At 35.8% G+C, this 20151-nt stretch overlaps 1 protein-coding gene across 6 annotated transcripts in view; it reads right to left on the bottom strand.

The window, feature by feature from the left end:
• Positions 1-19900, bottom strand: part of LOC139962520 (calbindin-like) — a 78975-nt gene extending 59075 nt beyond the window's left edge. For 2 of the 6 annotated variants that reach the window (XM_071962551.1, XM_071962570.1), the window contains exon 1: positions 19414-19881. In XM_071962551.1, the coding sequence (XP_071818652.1) occupies positions 19414-19522 (109 nt within the window). In that variant the 5' untranslated portion in view covers positions 19523-19881. Of the gene's footprint in view, positions 1-19413 lie in introns of all 6 variants that reach the window. The other 4 variants (XM_071962561.1, XM_071962601.1, XM_071962579.1 and 1 more) reach the window with 4 other exon arrangements.
• Between the last annotated feature and the right edge of the window lie 251 nt (positions 19901-20151).

The following is a 20151-nucleotide window of genomic DNA, read 5'->3' as shown; positions in this document are numbered from 1 at the left end:
TATAATATGTTTTGATCGATTTGTGTAAATTCATGTTTTACCAAATGTTGGTACATTAAAGTTAGTTTTGATATTTCTCTTGTAGTTTTCACCGTGGTTCAGTCACTCCACGTGTGCAAACTAGTAACAAGGGTGAAAATCATCCGCCTATACGTGTCTAGCTTCATGTAGGGTCGTCTCGGTGACATATAACATGGTTCCGGTATGTTTATCACTGACCTTACCTTCACTGACCCGTATAGTCAAGATTTTAAGTCATCTTGCAATTTCACATTAAAAAATATTTAAAACTAAATAATTATTTATATATACTGCACACGTTTGTTATTGCTAACGAACTTGTAGATATGTTTGTGATGTTTGATTACTTGTGAACATCTTTTGGATGTGTTACTAAGAGTAGCAGAAGAAATGACTATCTTGTGAAATCTGTTATCAGGATACAAACGCGAACTTAATGTCACCTGCATGAATTAAGGGATTACCGAAATACTTTTCTGGAGACGAGGGATGCAAGGCTAGGACAAAGGCATTTCTTGCCGATAAAGTTCAGCCACCATTAATCTGTTTGTTGACCAATGAAATGTCTTGAGTAATATTCTCCCGAGGCACAAAGTCTCCTTGGAATATATATTATTAGCAGGGAGTTGGTCAGGAGATAGCTCCTCCCAGTTATTATAATTGAAAAGAATCCCCTTGGCGAGCTAACTCAAACTTGTTTTCCAGAATATTTAATTTAGCTGGGACGAAAGTCGAATTTGTCCTTGTCGTGGTATACAGGTTTCGTTATCTTATTAAGATGTTATTGCAATGATATTGGACAAAATTTTTTAAATTTCTATCAATCTTTCGCAACATTGCCGAGATCTCTATTGATATATAAAGGTATACAGGTTCGCTCTTTTATATCCTATCCTGCTTCACACTGCACCAGAAATTACCAGGAACAGTGTCCCAAACGTTGGATTGGTGGGGGTGGGGTGGGGGGGGGGGGTAAGACTAATAGTCCCTAACATTCGTTAACCCAATCGGGGAAGAAGGGGTGGGGGGGGGGAGGGTTAATAAGCCACGCTGATGCAATAGATCTCTACCAATGATGACTAGTATGCCATGCAGGAGCATAACTAGCTGCCGATGAGTCAAGCTAAAGCTTCTATAAGGTGTCTTCGAGGGTCATAGAAATCACAAACTGTGCATGCGTACAACGAATCTCATTCACAGTACCAACAATATATTGACCTGCGGAAGCAGGGAGTTTCAAGAAAAGTCTTCTATTTCTTGTAAGGAGTAATTTGGAATTACGTCACAAGCTGATTTGGGCGTACTATAAGCTATAGCCATAACCCATACACTGAATGTGGAGTGTATTTCATGTTCTGTGTTATTGTTCTTGCACGCAGCTATTCTCTCAAGTAAAATATTAAAGGACATTTGGGCAACATTCATGCACCTTTAAAACATGTCATTGTGTTCCACGGTGGTATAAAAGCTCATTAATCAAATCTCAGCATGTTATAATGATGTAAATATTCATCCTTTAATTAAAACTTGTATTCGCCGATTCTCGACAGATTCTCTCATTTCTAAGTCACTTTTAATATTGACTGAATATAAGATACATCAGCTAAGTCCAGAATTTGTCCCTCTTCCCGAATTTACTTTTCTTCTAAATCCCTCGCAATGAATAATTGGAAATTCTGTGACATTTCAAGAGCGGAAAACTGAGTTGCTGTGGGAATTGTATTACACTGCATTCTCCAGTTAGAATTTCATTTGCATAAACAAATTCTGAATTGACAGACGAGGGTGGCATATAGCCCACTGCTTATTTCACCAGTCGTTATAACTGTTTGTACTTCAGGGAGAGTTTTAATTCTGTTACTTTGATAGAACTATTTTAATTTCTCTGAGACAATTGAAAGGCGCTGTGGCGTATGTACTTCTTGCATGCATCATCTAAAGTCAGTGGAATGTTCAACAGAGGGGAAACATCGATAGATCATAGAGATGATGGATTATATATGCTTCTGATTTAAGCAATGATTTCACAGGGCTGCAAGGTTGAATTTAACGCTTTAACCTTCATTTCATTTCTGTGCAATGTAATGGAATAATAATACTGAGAATCACAGTTATTCCCTGTTTATATTAATTCATTGTAATTGCAATGGTTACCTATATTACATCCATACATCAGCATCCATACATGCTGGAGTGTCAGCTCAGTGGTTAACGCCGGTGCCTTTCAATCATAAGGTCCCCTGTCAAGGGCGGCGGAAGCACTTTTAATCTGGGGGGGGGGGGGGCACCGACATCAAAGGGCACTTTTCAAAAATTCGATTGGACTGATGCAGCCTTATATTTAGTACCCTTTATAACTCTTATTGTTTTATCTTATTTGCGTATACACATCACTCCATCAACGCCCCCCCCCCCCCCTCAAGGAAAGTATGCATACTAGCACTGCAATATCCAATGTGCAAATTGGGAAACAAGGAGCAAGTTTTCTTTTGAGACAAAAATGAGGTGAAATCATGCTAGTTGCTATTGTAGAAATCTTCCGAATTAGAGTTTATTTCTTGTTAATATCTTAACATTTTTTTTTCCATTCGAAATAGCTCTGAGTTTGACCCACAGAAATTCATTACAAGTCAGGGGCGTAGCCAGGATTAGCAAAGTTGTATGCACGACTATCTGAGCGGAGCGCCACCACCGGTTGGCGCGGAGCGTACAAGAAAATTTTTGGTTTTACAAACCCCACAGATGGCCGGAAACGGCCCTTCCCGAGTGTTCATTCTGGTTCCCTGGCCTCTTGCTAACTTGAGACACCTCAATATATGTAGAAAAAGGGCACATTTTTATCCTGAGGAAAAGTGGGGGGGGGCACGTGCCCCCTGTGCCCCCCCGGTTCCGCCGCCCTTGTCCCCTGTTCGTGTCACTCCAAGATTAATGTCATCCAGTTAGTTGCAGAGTTGTTAAAAAATGGACAATTCATTAACATGGACGTTAAATATAAATCTAAGAGACTGACTTCGGTCAGCTTGCGGCTTTGATAAGCCAATGATGGCTTCTTCGCGAGTTCCTGCTAGCAGGAGGATCTAAAATACATACACACATACATACATCAGCTAGGATGCAAGTACCAAACACAGCAATTATCATTAACTGAAGGAATCGTGACGCCATTTTGAACAGACATGAAAGCAACCAGTCGATATTTAGCAACTTAAAGGTCATTCCTTGATCATAGAGCACCTCCACACGTCAAGGTGTGCTGCCACGGTTTATATCTTTTACGACATCAGTTTCAAAACAGGAAAAATATCGGTGAAATATGTATCAATAAATACCGAACTAGTCTAATCCACTTAAGTACAAATGTCTTCTATATTAATCAAACATTACGGCTTATAGCAGTCTCTTATCACTTTAAGCTTTTACACTTTGAACCACGTGGTACCACTAAAAAAAAAATGAATTTCATGAATAGTGCGGACGCAGATATGAGCAAATTCGGGATGTCCTCAGTTCGACAAGTTTTGTTTCGACATTTTACATCCCTAAAGGCATTGAAGACTCGCGCACAAAGAAACGTCTCATGCCGGTAATCTGACCTAGTTTCGAATGAGGTGTAACAGAAGTGTTAGACACCACCATCGATCCCAGAAAATACACACACAGCTTTATAACGTCGGTAATTAGACACTAGTGTACTGTCAATACATGCAGCTACGGTCAATACCCATAACACAGTGTACATAGCAGCGATGGACAACCCAGGTTTAGATAAAAGATAACAAGGCATCACGTTTCATTACTGTCTGCATTTTGTAGCGACAAGAAAAAACCATCATGCACTTACAAGCAACGGAAAGTTAACTTTTTCAGAGGGCGGCACGCGGTTTAGGGCGAGTCTTTAATGCCTTTAAATAATAAGACTGCTCCATATGAAGGTCCCAAATTATTTTTTACATTATCTCGTGTTCGTGTTGTATGTCCAAACCCCATTTAATAGCGTCATAGTTTAGCTCTGTATAGTGAGATATATCTAAGCTGTTCTATTGTCAGAGCCTGAATGTATCGTCATATGTCATGATATATTCTACTCTCTACTTACGTGAACTATATTATTTGGATGCTATGTGATCATGTTTGATATCACTTCCATTATTCATTGATTTAAAATGTTATATAGTCTCATTTGATTGCATAAAGAACATCACTTGCCTCGGTATGATGTTTCATAATTGTACATTTCCCTCTTATCGAATAACATTTACAAATTGATACTTCATCTCCATCCAGTGAAGCACTTATGACACTTTGAAATTACTAGAGACAAAATTAATTTCCTGCCTGGCAATTTCAGCAATTTCTGTTCCACCTAATGTGAAGTCTATGATATATGCGGACACCGAGTCATTCGATTCACAATACATCAGTTTCCTTCATTATGTGCGCTGTTATAAGATCGTGCAATAATATACAGGTCAAAAAACTCGTATGCTAAGCGCACCGATATAAACACAACTGTTCGAAACCACTTTACTGGAAATAAATCATTTACACATGGATTTAATGGATAGAATATCTTTCAACCCTAGCCTTCCGCTGCTATTTTGATTACATTACTCTGGGATTGTGTGCAAAAACAGTTCCTCGAAATTCAAGGTTACAGCTCGCTTTCGGATATATTTGGCAGACGATAAAGCTGTGACGTATGTTTTGGACAAAATTGTAAACAGACGTTTATACGCTCTAGAAATAGCTGAGCGATAGAGTCTGTTTGGCAAGCAAAAACATCCACACATTCTGCAAGAAATTAGGAAAACGCCAAAGGCATATGTCAGAACATACCCACGCATCTCGGATTGTTTTGGCTGCAGTAGCTACAATGTACATGCAGAAAGCGTTTAGTTGTAACGTATAACGCTCATTTCGTTATGGTTTAACAACAACCAAAGGTTCACTACTATAAATAGACTTTAGTTTGTACAGAATCTCAATTCCCTGTTACACAGTAATACTTTGTAGTTTATATACCGTCAGTATCATGAACTATCGTCCTCCATAATCGTCACATAACAGAAACAGGAATTGTAGTAACACTATACCATCTGACCGGAGCATCTATACTTGTTATGGGCGCAGTATATAACTGCAGCTGTCTAGAGGGATTGCCTCTGGGGGCAGGTTATCATAGACCAGGGGCAATATAACGTCTGTAAAAAGTTTTGAGACTTATCGCTGGTATAAAGCGCTAAATAAATCGAACATTATTATTATTTTTTTTTTTATGTGCCCGCAAACGAGTGTTCAGTTTTTCTTCTTTTTTTCGAACAAAGTAACCAATACATCTACAGTAGACACTTTCGATAAAATGAATGAGCAAATCCTATACATTTTTAAATGTCTTACTTTGACACGTACTTTGACAATACAAGGCTGACATATGGTAAATATTAAGTTATATGATTTATAAAGCAACAAACCAATAGTTGCACCAAATTTTGCTTGATTCTAAACTAAAGAAGCTTTCAAACGCCATGTTTGTTTTCATAAAGAAACTTTTAGAATTTCTTTCATTACATTTCAACTGAATCATGCTTTAATTTGGAAGCAGACTCGCCGACTGCGTCATAAGACAGAGTTCGGGGAGCTTAAAATATATCATCTCACTTCCAGCTATATTCCTTCTAATTGAATAAACTAAATCGATATCTATTATGTCTAGCCCAGCGTAATTCTTGAGCCACTTCCAGACATGTGACTTCGATGACCATTCTATAATATTCTACTAGCAGCAGATATAGGTTAAGTTTCAGTTTGTTAGGTACAATAATCATCTCACTTCCAGCTATATTCCTTCTAATTGAATAAACTAAATCGATTATCTATTATGTCTAGCTCAGCGTAATTCTTGAACTACTTCCAGACACGTGACTTCGATGACCATTCTATAATAGTCTACTAGCAGCAGATATGAAGGTTAAGTTTCATTTCGGTTAGGTCAAACCAAATCAATTTCAGCTGGGAAAGTGACAAACGATGAAAGACAGAATTTTTTTTTTTTTTTAAATCTTTCGGTATGTTATTCCTCAGATGGTTTCGAGGATCAAAAACAGAGGCAACTTTCAAGACAAAACAAAACCCCTCTGTAATGTCTTCATACTATATCCTATAGAACAGTTCCCTTATTGGGTTTCAGAATTTACCACTATTCAAATCAGACGTATATGTTTCATTTTTCTGACTACAACAGTTTCTAACGGTTACTCCTTTGGAGAAAGCGAATGAGTTTATATACAATACATCTTTATAAAATAGTCAAGGCAAGACAAACCCTTCCAATTCACTTGGCTTTCGGCAATCAAAGCAAACTTTGCGCCGTCGTATGATATTAATCAGAGGTAATCAAAACATCTTCTCAATAAGGAGTATAAATTCTCTGTTCTCAAAGTTCAAGGGGAATGTTTTTTATTGAATAAGCGCAGGTGATCATCAATATAAGAGTGCGATCAGATGATATATATACCCAACAGGCAAACGTTGGCCGCGAATGAAGAAATCTCCAAGTATAGTGGTCAGTGATGAGGAGTCTGTTTTCCACATCGACGGATAGGCTAACTGAGAATCGCCGGTGATCAATTTATTGCTGAATTCATTCGAGAGTAAACAATAACAGGAAATATTGTTGTGGTGTTTTTATAAATAATAACAGTGTTTTATCGGCGCTTCATCATGATGAAAGAGTTATCTTTCATATAAACTCGAACATCACTGATATAAGATTTCAGTTTGATCCATTTTTAACTTGACTGGCTTGATAGGCATATAGAAACCGTTCGTAAATATAAATATGAATAATCTGTTGATAAAAACCAGTGAGCCATACGGAGAAATAGGGGAAAACATACAAGTAAGGTATTTAATCGTCTTCAACATGAAGCAAACATTAACGTAAGCCTAGGAAATACGTTTCTGATACATGACGAGTTGAACATATCCTTCCAGTTAAACATATCCATCCAGTTATATCCTTGCAGTCACACCATATCCTTGCAGTCACACATATCCTTGTAGTTATACATATCCTTGCAACTATCAATACCCTTGCAATTCTATATATCATTGCAGTCAAGTCATATGGTTACAATTATACATGTCCTTGCAGTTATGTATATATCCTTGCAGTTACATATATCCTTCAGTCACACATATCCCTACAGTCACACATATAGTTACAACTATACATATCCTTGTAGTTATGTATATATCCTTGCAGTCACACATATTCTTGCAGTTACATATATCCTTCAGTCACACATATCCCTACAGTCACACATATAGTTACAACTAAACATATCCTTGTAGTTATGTATATATCCTTGCAGTCACACATATTCTTGCAGTTACATATATCCTTCAGTCACACATATCCCTACAGTCACACATATAGTTACAACTATACATATCCTTGTAGTTATGTATATATCCTTGCAGTCACACATATTCTTGCAGTTACATATATCCTTCAGTCACACATATCCCTACAGTCACACATATAGTTACAACTATACATATCCTTGTAGTTATGTATATATCCTTGCAGTCACACATATTCTTGCAGTTACATATATCCTTCAGTCACACATATCCCTACAGTCACACATATAGTTACAACTATACATATCCTTGTAGTTATGTATATATCCTTGCAGTCACACATATTCTTGCAGTTACATATATCCTTCAGTCACACATATCCCTACAGTCACACATATAGTTACAACTATACATATCCTTGTAGTTATGTATATATCCTTGCAGTCACACATATCCTTGCAGTTACATATATCCTTCAGTCACACATATCCCTACAGTCACACATATAGTTGCAATTATACATTTCCATACAGTCACACAAATATTATAGTTGCAAATTGTCAATTTACCACATTTGGGGGAGTTCGCTGCTCGGAACGAGTATAAGCTCACGTGTATTTCTTTCCCTGTAGCATAAAAACAACCTCTCTTCTTGACTGAAGTTGACATTTAATTGTATCTGTTTATACCTGCTAACCGTACACTGGGGTGCACACAACGCCACGAAGTAGATACATTTATATCAGGGAGTTTTATACACAAAACTGTCCGGACGTTGATTTGGTGTTCTGCATGTGCGAATAGAATTTTTCAGAGAAGGCGATGATTTTTGTCAAATTAGTAAACATATTGACATAATCAATGTATGTGATCATACCAGCCACATACCATTATTATATATGGTTTCCTATACAACCGTATGGACATGATCTATTTACAAATTATGGTATATATTATGAAGATTTCTTTTACAATATAAGTATGGATATGTCTTTTAAGAATATTACCATATTTGGTGAGTTTCTGCATGTACGTGCTTGACGTAATATGTCTTTTTTACCCTATAGAAATCTTCCGGCATTGTTACTATTTTTTTACGCACTAACACGCCCTGAACGATTGAACAGCCACTTAAGAACGGCTTTTAGAAGTTGATTCCGAATGTTACGTCATGGAAATTACAGATTAAATTTACAATTCAAATAAGCAAGAAGAACTAGAACACGTGAACATGTTCGTTTCTTATAGAGTCATCATTTCCATTATTGAGAAACGTTTTTTAGGCTACCAGTCAGTCTACGTTTTCTTGATTCCACAAACAGTCACCCGTGTTCTCAAGAGAATCAATATATCTGGTCAAACTGTTGAAATTACCGACAGAGGAAGCCTCTTAAAGCTACTTGGATTGATTTTAGTTTGATGCGACGTTTAACTTATTCTTTCTTATTCCTTCAATAAAGTTCCTTTCCCTGTATCTAATAATACGATGTGAATAAACTTCCAGCGAGAGCATTCACCTTTAATGTGACAGTGAAATGCTAATAGTATACCTAGTACATACCTACATAAATACATACATATACACATACACCCTTACACACATACACACACACGCAATTCTCAGCATTTAAAACCACACAATGGAAGACACACTAAACCACAGGAAATTGCATACTGTATTTCCGTAATGTTCAATATTTGAGGAAATATAATTTCATCTACTTTGAACTGACTTTGAACCGTTTAATATATTTCTAAAGAAAAACACGATATTTTTTGTTTGCATCTTTGATAAATGAGATTTCCTTATCTCAATTGACTGTTTGCGTTATAACTAATATTGGTTTTATATGATATGAGTAGATAATACAGCCACGGCACGGGGTTCGACTGAAAAGACATCAGATATTCATGAAGGAAAATGTATAAAGACCGGATAACGAACGCACCACGCTCAGCTGAGAGAGGGAAAAGTGAATTGCTATGACGTGTGAAATGATGAAGTAGAAATGAGATAAAGCATTTGTTGAGGAGGAAGAGACATTTCCGTCTTTATGACGGAGCTGTCAAAATGCCGTCTGCTTCAAGTGTATGGTATTAGATGTGTATACGTTTGTTATGCCATATATTTTCATATATTTATAAGAAGCTGGTAAGTGTGCGGGCTCACAAGTTGTAGACGTAATACGACACCGTTTGATGTATTTACGACTGCAATATGTAACATTCATGTTATGTAAATTCTATATATATATACACTACAGCGTGTTATATTAATCATTTGTGTCACAATATGCCATATGGAATAGCATTCGATGTAACATAAATTCGTACGGTGTTTAGTTGATGCAATCTCTGACATGTTCATATTCAGATGGAAATGCTGAAAAAGGAATGTTCCCAGACACCCCTCCCTATATGGATGAAACCAATAAATAACCATTTTATTGTCAACGAAATTATAAGATTCGCCGTTTACTTCTTTTGCATTGACGTAATGGTTACGCGCAAGCCATGTATGCACGAGATCTCTATAATCTACGATTAGAGATATTCTAGTAACACTGTCAACGATGCAAAACTGTTTAACATTGACTCTGTCAGGTTGAGAATTAAGTGACCGATATAGGGCCGATTCCAAACAAATATATTGAGACAGATTATTGTCATATTTTCAGTAAATTCTGTTGGTTTCTAAAATCGATACCACCGTGTTGTGAATCTTATCAGATGTTAATCGGAAGGTTGTACGTGCTTTGTTGCATCTTTCTAGATTTTTATATTATTGCTCTTTATATCTTAATAGAATGTTAGAGATTGGTAACAGTCTTACAAACCAAAAATCAAATTGATAATGGCATTAAATAATTTAGTAAGAAGAAACTGGGAAGGAGAAACATACTTAAACCAGAAAACAATTCTCATATACCAACTTAAGTGTAGTGAAATGTGGAGAAGGGTAGCAGCACTACTACTGGCACACATATATAGAATTATCATTTCATGACGAAAGGTTTCTTGAATTTTATAACAAATCTACTTAATTCACAAATTAAAGTAAATGCAAAATTATAAATTTTGGATTTTAATTGGAAATTTTGCTCTATCATAAAAGAGCTTGGTCTAGTTCTATAGTATTGGTTAATGTTATTTTTGTTTCTTTTCGTTTATAAATGCTGGACATTCAACTATACGTAGTGGCATTCATGCCGAAGGTTACCATAATGATTATAAAGAACATTTCCTATCATGAAACACAGTGTCTGGATATAAGTGCATATAGCGATATATTAGCGCAGCGACACTGGATTTGATTAATATCACAGACAATCAAAGTAACAACATATAACCACTTAAAACCCTATCGCTTTTTTACCCAACCTATCACTCTACCGTTTTTCCACCCCACCCCACACCCTACCGGTCTTTCACCCCACCCCAACCCCCTACCGTTTTTGCACCCCAGCCCATCACCCTTCCGGTAATTCACCCCACCTTATCGATTTTTCACCCAACCTATCATTCTAACGGTTTTCCACCCAGCTCATCCACACTCTACCGGTCTTTCACCCCACCCCACACCCTACCGGTTTTCCATCCCACCCCATTACCCTGCCAGTCTTACATCCCACTCCATCAGCTTACCAGTCGTTCACCCCATCAGCCTACCAGTTTCCCACCTCACCCCATCAACCCTACCGGTCTTTCACCCCACCCCATCACTCTACCAGTTTCCCACCCTACCTCATCGCCCTACCAGTTTCCCACCCACCCCACCACCATACCGGTCTTACACCCCGCCGTGATGACTTTCCATCATGTCTCAGAGAGTCCCTGTCAAGATTGCTATAACATATTAATCATTTGTTTTTTATGTCAATATTAAAGTCACAATGCTCATTGTGGATTCAAACCACGTCAATTGCTAGCACGATGCCAGAGGTTACTCGAGAGGTTACTCGAAAGGTTACTCGAGAGGTTACTCGAGGATATAAACTTCTTACCCACATATTTGCACTACAGTTTTTTTTTACATCAAATCAGTGAATATTTTAAAAACCTACGTAACTGTATATGAAAATGCTTATACTGTTGATGAGGTAGTAAGAAACGTTTGGGTAATTACTGAGTATATTTAGCTTTCTGATCTCAGTTGGAGTCAATCCATCCAGATGACTTAATATGACTTGATCAAACAGGCCTAGATAATTGTCAGCACGATCTTTTAGAGATAAGTAACAAAGAAGAGGAAGATGTGACGGTAAGAGTATTGTAAGTTGTAAAGATGGAATATGTAATTAAAAAACTTAAAGGGAATTCATCACCCAAGCATCATTGTTTGTTGAAGCAACATGTTATAGTATTTCCACATGCATGTTTTCGACTACGTAACGTGACCTAACGACAACATCTTATTAATACGTCATTACATTGTTTTTTAAACGGTTAAAGGGGTTCTTTTGTTCTCTTTTTGATAATTTTTTTATTGCAAACTTTAAACTCCAAAGCAAAAGTCTTACGTTTGTCAATTTTCTAATGTGCTTCTAATTATGTTAACTAATAATAATAATTATAATAATAATTATAATAATACTAATATAATATAAAAAATACTACATATATATATATATATATATATATATATAAATATAAATATAAATATAAATATAAATATAAATATAAATATAAATATAAATATAAATATAAATATAAATATAAATATAAATATAAATATAAATATATATATATATATATATAAATATATATAATATATAAATAATATATATATATATAAATATATATATATATAGGCCTATATATATAGGCCTATATATATAGGCCTAATTATATATATATATATATATATATATATATATGTATATACATGCCTATTTATATATATATATATAGGCCTACATATATAGGCCTATATATATATATAGGCCTATATATATTTTTGGTCAAATTGCCGAACGACTGCAAGAAGGTGCTACAACACAACTCACACAACTCCTTTATATTTTTGAAAGCATATCAACACTAAACTGCATAAAATGGGATTGCTAACCGAACATAATAGCCTCCTGTGTTACTAACTATCATCAGAATAGGAATGAATATATATGCAGACTTCTCTTTCGCAAGGACCAAGAAATAGGAAATTGTCTTCGGAATACATTATCTATACTTTCTAACATTGTAAGAGTCCGGTGTAATTTTCTTCTTCTTTTACTTGAGATACCGTCATTGAAACTTTATAGAAGCCCTGGATTTACGAGTTTAATGTTTAATTATATAATATTCATTTTGAATATTTTTACATGATAAACGAATTAATATCTAAAACAGTCGATTTCACGGTAGGATCAATGCCTTCAGTTTCATATGTATAGTAAAAGACTACAGATTGGTGATTTGATATAACAAAATACATCATGGCAGTACTAAGTTCAAATGTGCTGGTATGGCTGATAATTAGTGAAACTAACAAACTCTCTATTAACACATTATATATATATATATATAGGAGGTACACGGTGATTACATGGCTGTGTGCATCAATGGGAGACAGTGGTTTGCAGCCGTTTAGCTTTCAACCAAGCACACAGTGTTTCATAGGTACCGTATATAATATAATAAAGGCAATATGCATGGTGAATGATGAAGGTCAGGGTTCCTTTGATTTAAAGATAAACATTAGAGTATACTGATAAACTGGAGCCATGAAATACAATTTGAGGGATTCAATATTCACTAAATTACTGAGTTAAGGATGTGTATAAGTGCTACAAATAATTACGTATTGAGATTTACTAACATATAAGAAAGAGTTTGTGATTGACAGACATTACTATCACTACACACGATCCAGTTATTACTGTGGTATACAAAATGTTAAGATTTACAATATCAAATGTAATCTCTGTGTGAATCGGGTGTTACTAAGGTGATTTTTGATAAATGGCTAAAATTTAGTTATTTTCTAGTGCATGCATAGGTGATGTTAAATTCAGTGGGCTGTCATAATTGTGTCACGTGTTGCTCTATGACTTTATTTTATCATATCACACCAATCCTTCGTAAACTTCACTGGCTTTCTGTGAAACAACGCATCAACTTCAAAATCCTGCTTCTAACTTTTAAATGTATCCATGGACTTGCTCCAGTGTACCTACAAAACCTCATCCAGGACAATACGCCACGTAGTTGCCTCCGATCCAGTTCGAAATCTTTACTGGTCACTCCTCCTGTATGCACTAAGTCATACGGCTCTCGCTCGTTTCAGTTCTCTTCCGCTGGCCTCTGGAATGACTTATCGATCAAAGTTAAAGAAGCTCAGTCAGTAACCAGTTTCAAATCTCTCTTAAAGACTCACCTGTTCTCCTGTTTGTAGTTTTCTGTCCTTCAGCGCAGAGAGACTTAAGTGTGTATTTGCGCTTTATAAGAACTGTGTATTATTATTATTATTATTATTATTTTACCAGGTTGTTTAATTCTTCAACTATATATGCTAAGATTCTTCAATAAAGTAAGACTGGTATACGGCTCATAAATACTGTTTGCAGAAATTGTTTCGACCGTGTATGTTAGACACACTTGGTTCTAATAGCTTGGTTGGATAATACGACCGAGGCAGAAGAGACGGAATTACTGGTACTGCTAAAGCTACTTTCTGATACAACTTACACAAAATGTGTATCTAGTGGGAGTACTCAGATTACTTGCTAAAATGCTTAGCAACAGAGCGCGTTCAGAAGCCAACACACACAGTTGATATCCATCCACAGTATACGTATATATATGAACGTATAATGGCCAGCTATTGGCGCTTTTATTTCTTCAAAAGATTTCGAGCATCATTGATATTGCGACCTACTTCGGTCTTTACGTAAGTGTTAGCTTTAGGCTTATAACAGTTGAATCTGCAAGTAGCGTGCACATAACTTAAATGACCACTTCTACTATCACGTGATCAAGCCACTCGATGTATGACGTCATTTAGTAGTTCCATGATATATTATATATATTTAGAAAAGAAGTGCGAGGTTTTGTCTTCTTTCCTGTAAATGACAGAAAGATGTATATGCATTTGCGGAAGCAGACAATTCAGGAAGCTTATAATTTAGCAGCGCACAATATGATGGATACATAGCTAATTCTGGTGTATGTTTCATGGATCATACCGTTACTCATATTTCGTTGTCGCCAAGCAAGCCACTAAAGATCTCCTTTAACTCTACTTGAAAGCGACTGCCTGCTGCTCCCAAGCTTAAGGATCACAATTTAAGTATTGTGTGTGGTAATTTGTACCTTCATCACTGACTAGGTAAATTGATACTTCAAGCAAAGCAACAGATTTTCAGACAGAAAAAAAAATCCGCATATTATGATGACGAAGCATTGCCAATTTATCGTTGTATGGCTGTTGCAGTTTTTTGAAGTGAGTCTCTCGTTATTTATTAACACTGAACCGTCAGCTGGTGTAATTAAATTCTAACCACCTACACATTATTTATTTTCAAGAGATTCCAGAACTGTTTAGACCAGGCTGGTGATTATATCAGACACAGAATTGCTTACTACTCTTATAGGCTTTTAGCGTTTATTTTGGAATACGTCCGGTCGGTATAGAATTAAATTTAAAAGGGTCTAAAAATGCAAGCAATTAAGGTAACCTCAGAGAGAGACTGCTATGTTAGTGAGAATTAATTATGCTTGACGGATATAGAACTCTACCTCTCAAAGATATAACTATACATACCAGAGATATAACTCTACATATCAGAGATAAAACTCTATATATCACAGATAGAACTCTCCATACCAGACAAAGAACTCTACATGGCAGAGATAAAACTCTAAATATCAGAGATAGAACCCTACATGGCAGAGATAGAACTCTACATATTAGAATATAACTCTACATGTCATAAATTGAACTCTACATACCAGAGATAAAACTCTACATATCATAGATAGAACTCTACATGTCAGAGATAGAGCTGTACATGTCAGAGAAAGAACTTTATATATTATATATAGAACTCAGCATATCAGAAATAGAACCCTACATGGCATAGATAGAACTCTGCATGTCAGGATTAGAACTCTACATACCAGAGATAGAACTCTACTTACCAGAGATATAACTCACTTATCAGAGATAGTACTCTACATGTCCCAGATAGAACTCTACATATCCGAGATAGAACTCTACATGGCAGAGATAAAACTCTACATACCAGAGATAATACTATGCATGTCAGAGAAAGAACTCTACATATCAACAATAGTACTCTACATGTCAGAAATAGAACTCTACATACCAGAGATAGAACTCTGCATATCATAGATAGAACTCTACATATCAGAGATAGAACTCTACATTTCAGATAAAGAAATCTACATATCAGAAATTGAATCCTACATGTCAGAAATAGAACTCTACATATCAGAGATAAAACTCTACATACCATAGATAGAACTCTACATATCAGAGATAGAACTCTACATTTCAGAGATAGAACTCTACATATCAGAGATAATACTATGCATGTCAGAGAAAGAACTCTACATATCAACAATAGTACTCTACATGTCAGAAATAGAACTCTACATACCAGAGATAGAACTCTGCATATCATAGATAGAACTCTACATATCAGAGATAGAACTCTACATTTCAGATAAAGAACTCTACATATCAGAAATTGAATCCTACATGTCAGAAATAGAACTCTACATATCAGAGATAAAACTCTACATACCATAGATAGAACTCTACATATCAGAGATAGAACTCTACATTTCAGAGATAGAACTCTACATATCAGAGATAGAACTCTACATATCATAGATAGAACTCTACATATCAGAGATAGAACTCTACATTTCAGAGATAGAACTCTACATATCAGAAATTGAATCCTACATGTCAAAGATATAACTCTACATTTCAGAGATAGAACTCTACGTATCATAGATAGAACTCTAAATATCAGAGATAGAACTCTACATTTCAGAGATAGAACTCAACATATCAGAAATTGAATCCTACATGTCAAAGATATAACTCTACATATCAGAGATACAGTAGAACTCTACGTATCATAGATAGAACTCTATATATCAGAGATAGAACTCTACATTTCAGAGATAGAACTCTGCATATCAGAAATTGAATCCTACATGTCAAAGATATAACTCTACATATCAGAAATAGAACTCTACATGTCAGAGATAGAACTTCATTTATCAGAAACAGAGCTCTACTGTCAAAGTTAGAACTTTATATATCAAAAACAGAACTCTTATGTCAGAGATAGTTCTATACATATCAGAAACAGAACTCCTAAAGTGAGAAACAGTACTCTAAATGTCAAAGACAGAACTGTACATGTAAGAGATAGAGCTTCACATATCAGAGATAATACTCGGCATGTCAAAGATAGGACTCTACATCTCAGAGATAGAGCTCTACATTTTAGCTATAGAACTCTTAATGTCAGAGATAGAATTATACATGTCAGAACACCCCCCCCCCCCATTAAAAGAAACGTGTATCGTTGAAGATTTGACAAGTTTTCAATGTAAAAAAGTTTCTTTTTAGTTATCCATTCTCCGGAACGATACTAAAACCGGATTTCTTTAATATTTCCTATACCCTCACATATATTGTCGTATACTAGTCTATCCCACACAGAAACTACTAAAACTGGATTTCTTTTTAATATTTCCTACCCTCACATATATTGCCGTGTAGTATCCCACACAGAAACTACTAAATGCACATCATTATGATCATCTGCACTGCACTAGTCGACAAATTTTAACCGCTTTGCAGAATTACCAAAGATAGTCTTTTAATGTTTTGCGCATGCATTCTACTCCCATCATTGTTGCTAAGAAACTGCGTTAATTATTAATTAACCAGCGAGGCATTCACTCTTTCAATGTAGGGGCTGCCACGTCCTGTTAAATCGTCTCTCAGCTCCCTGCTTTTATGAATAGGTAAGTAAGTAAATTAATCGGTAAGTTAATAAGCAGACGAAATGTCCTCATGCAAATTCCATACTGCAGCCTGATGCAACGTTCTATAATACGTGAACAATTGAGTCAACATATTTTTTCACAAAGTTAATGTTTTCAGTTCTCAACAGACAAAGTCAGAAGGGTGGTAGATTACTTATATACGAGCAGCAATCTATTCCACTTCACTTTAAAAATCATCTTTATATATATTCAAGAAATCTTTACCAAACGATGTTCATGCTAACCTAACACTTGTTTCTGGCTTAGTGTAATCAATGTTCCGTACATTTCATTATGTGCTGCATTAGATCTATTACGTTAATCATATATAGCTGTATAAACACATTTGATTTAATGAAATACGAGCAAATTTCAAAACGTGAGTAATACAAGAAGGAGCAATTCATTCAGCACCCTTGACAAACGTAACATGAATATTCAATGAGGTCGAATACTAGGCTCGAGGACTTTCGTTACTCGTATAGAGTATATCAACCCACCACAATTGTTACCGTCATCACAAACTCTTGTTCTGACCTTCTGCCCTCCAAATACGCGCTGTGATAAACTGATTATCATAGTACTCAAAACGTCTTGGCCCATAGCATCAATTCCCTTCTCGGAATCATGTCGAGAAAGAGCAACACAGGAAACGCATTTCTGACGAGGTGAAGGGTCATGGTAGTGACATGACCACGTGTGGTGTGCTTATGCTAAATTGCCATTATGTCATATGCTAACTGACTCAAAAAAATGCATTATCTAATGGGCATGTATATACCAGGGTGTCAACCAACACCCCTTCCCCGGCCACCCCCCATCCACCCACACCCTAACATTTTTAGCAAACTATCCTCCCCTCCTCTCCCCTCCCCTCCCCCCCTCCTCGCTCTCTTCTGCTGCCTTATACAAATGGAAAGACAAGGTTTTTTTCATTTGACAATTGATTCATACTTTGTTACTAACATTAACTATATCCCTCGATAACAGTGCATACTGTTATATATGTTCTACGATGCTCTAACCTGAAAACAAGATTATCCTGCATGCAATAATGTACCTCTGCAACGTCTTTACTTTATGCGGTATAATAGATATAACGTTGTACCTTCATTATCGAGTGAGGTATAGTAACCTGATAACATCTGAAAATTTACAATTGGTACATTAAACTCATGCTCTATGTCTCTCAGTCTAAACTTTACAAGCCATTACATGTTTCTTCCACACCTGATGTTTAAATTGTATTTTAGGAAGGTCATGAATGATTGATACTAATTACACGCTGTCATGGTATTGCGCTAGATTTCTTTTACATGCAGTAAATGGGCGTAGGCTTAAAATAGATACGGCAGTATACTTCGGTGTAAGATTATCCTGAGACCTGTCAAAAATACCCTTTTCAAATCCGACAGATTTCTTGCAATAAATACATGACTTTATGTGTTCGCCAGCCGAAATGGATGATTGAGGTTTCACTGAAGGGTGAACTTGAAGAATATAACTTATAAGTTAACGTATATTTGCACACATCAGCTACCGATCAGGTGATTAACTTCCATACGGTGTAATTGGAGGTTTGCAATACTGCGTAACAAACTAAAAAAATTGGCACAAAATTGGCCCCGCGTACCTGCAGTAACCTTAATGGCACTACTGACTTAAACGATACACTGCCCACACATTAAAACAAATTGTTATTGTTATTTACGGGAATATATATATATACATATATATATATATATATATATATATATATATATATATATATATATATATATATATATATATATATATATATATATATATAATATATATATATATATATATATATATATATATATATATATATATATATATATATATATATATATATATACATACTGGCCAATATTCATAGCATAAACATTTTTTTCATTTCTCGAAAGTGATTAAATTATGCCAAAATCACTGGTGTGAATGATGAAACGATAGAAAAATTTTGATCAATCTTACCGTCAGCATCGTAATGTTCCCAAACGCGAAGGAAATCGTCTGCGGTTAGTCTGCTGATATCCTTAAAGCCAGCAATGTAAGATTTCTGTTTGCTCTTCGAAGCCGCCATTGTTTTCAGTCAGCTTGTGATCCAACGAGTTTGACAAAAAACGTAAAATTTAATCTTTTGATGTCCGCTCTATACACCCTCACAAATTTTTGTCTTCAGTTTTAGCGCTTAATCCGGTTAAAGAACCAACAGATTGATCAAAACGATTTCACATGCACACTATACGCTTGACGTTGTTACTATGTACCACCGGATAGCGACCGCTGGAAAGCTCGCAATACGTGAATCTGTTTGAATCAACTATTTCACTGAGAATGAATTTTGCATGCACTTCTCGTTGAAACGCGGGAAAGGCCCCAACATTTTACGCGCATGCTCAGTGTTGTTTACAGATTTTGGCAGGTGTGTAACGTAACTCTGCCCATACAATACATATAACGCAATTCCTATTATAATAGCGCTGGTTAATTGTATTCTAGTGCTGTGTGCTCTCTACGCATAAAATACTACAGTAAAAAAGATATAATGATTACAGAATCAAAGCTTTGGAAAAAAAGTTAATAAATACTGTACATATACTTCTGAGGCTTGGCGACAGGGTTATAAAATTAAAATTTATCGGTTAATTTAGCGTAGCCGACTTAGAATGAGTTTTGTTGATATGATCGATTCAGCCAGGCCGGCTTTTT

This window comes from Apostichopus japonicus, chromosome 3, assembly GCF_037975245.1.
Source record: "Apostichopus japonicus isolate 1M-3 chromosome 3, ASM3797524v1, whole genome shotgun sequence".
Taxonomy (NCBI): domain Eukaryota; kingdom Metazoa; phylum Echinodermata; class Holothuroidea; order Aspidochirotida; family Stichopodidae; genus Apostichopus; species Apostichopus japonicus.
The sequence above is the reverse complement of the archived record's forward strand: the minus strand, read 5'-3'. Positions and strand labels throughout refer to the sequence as shown.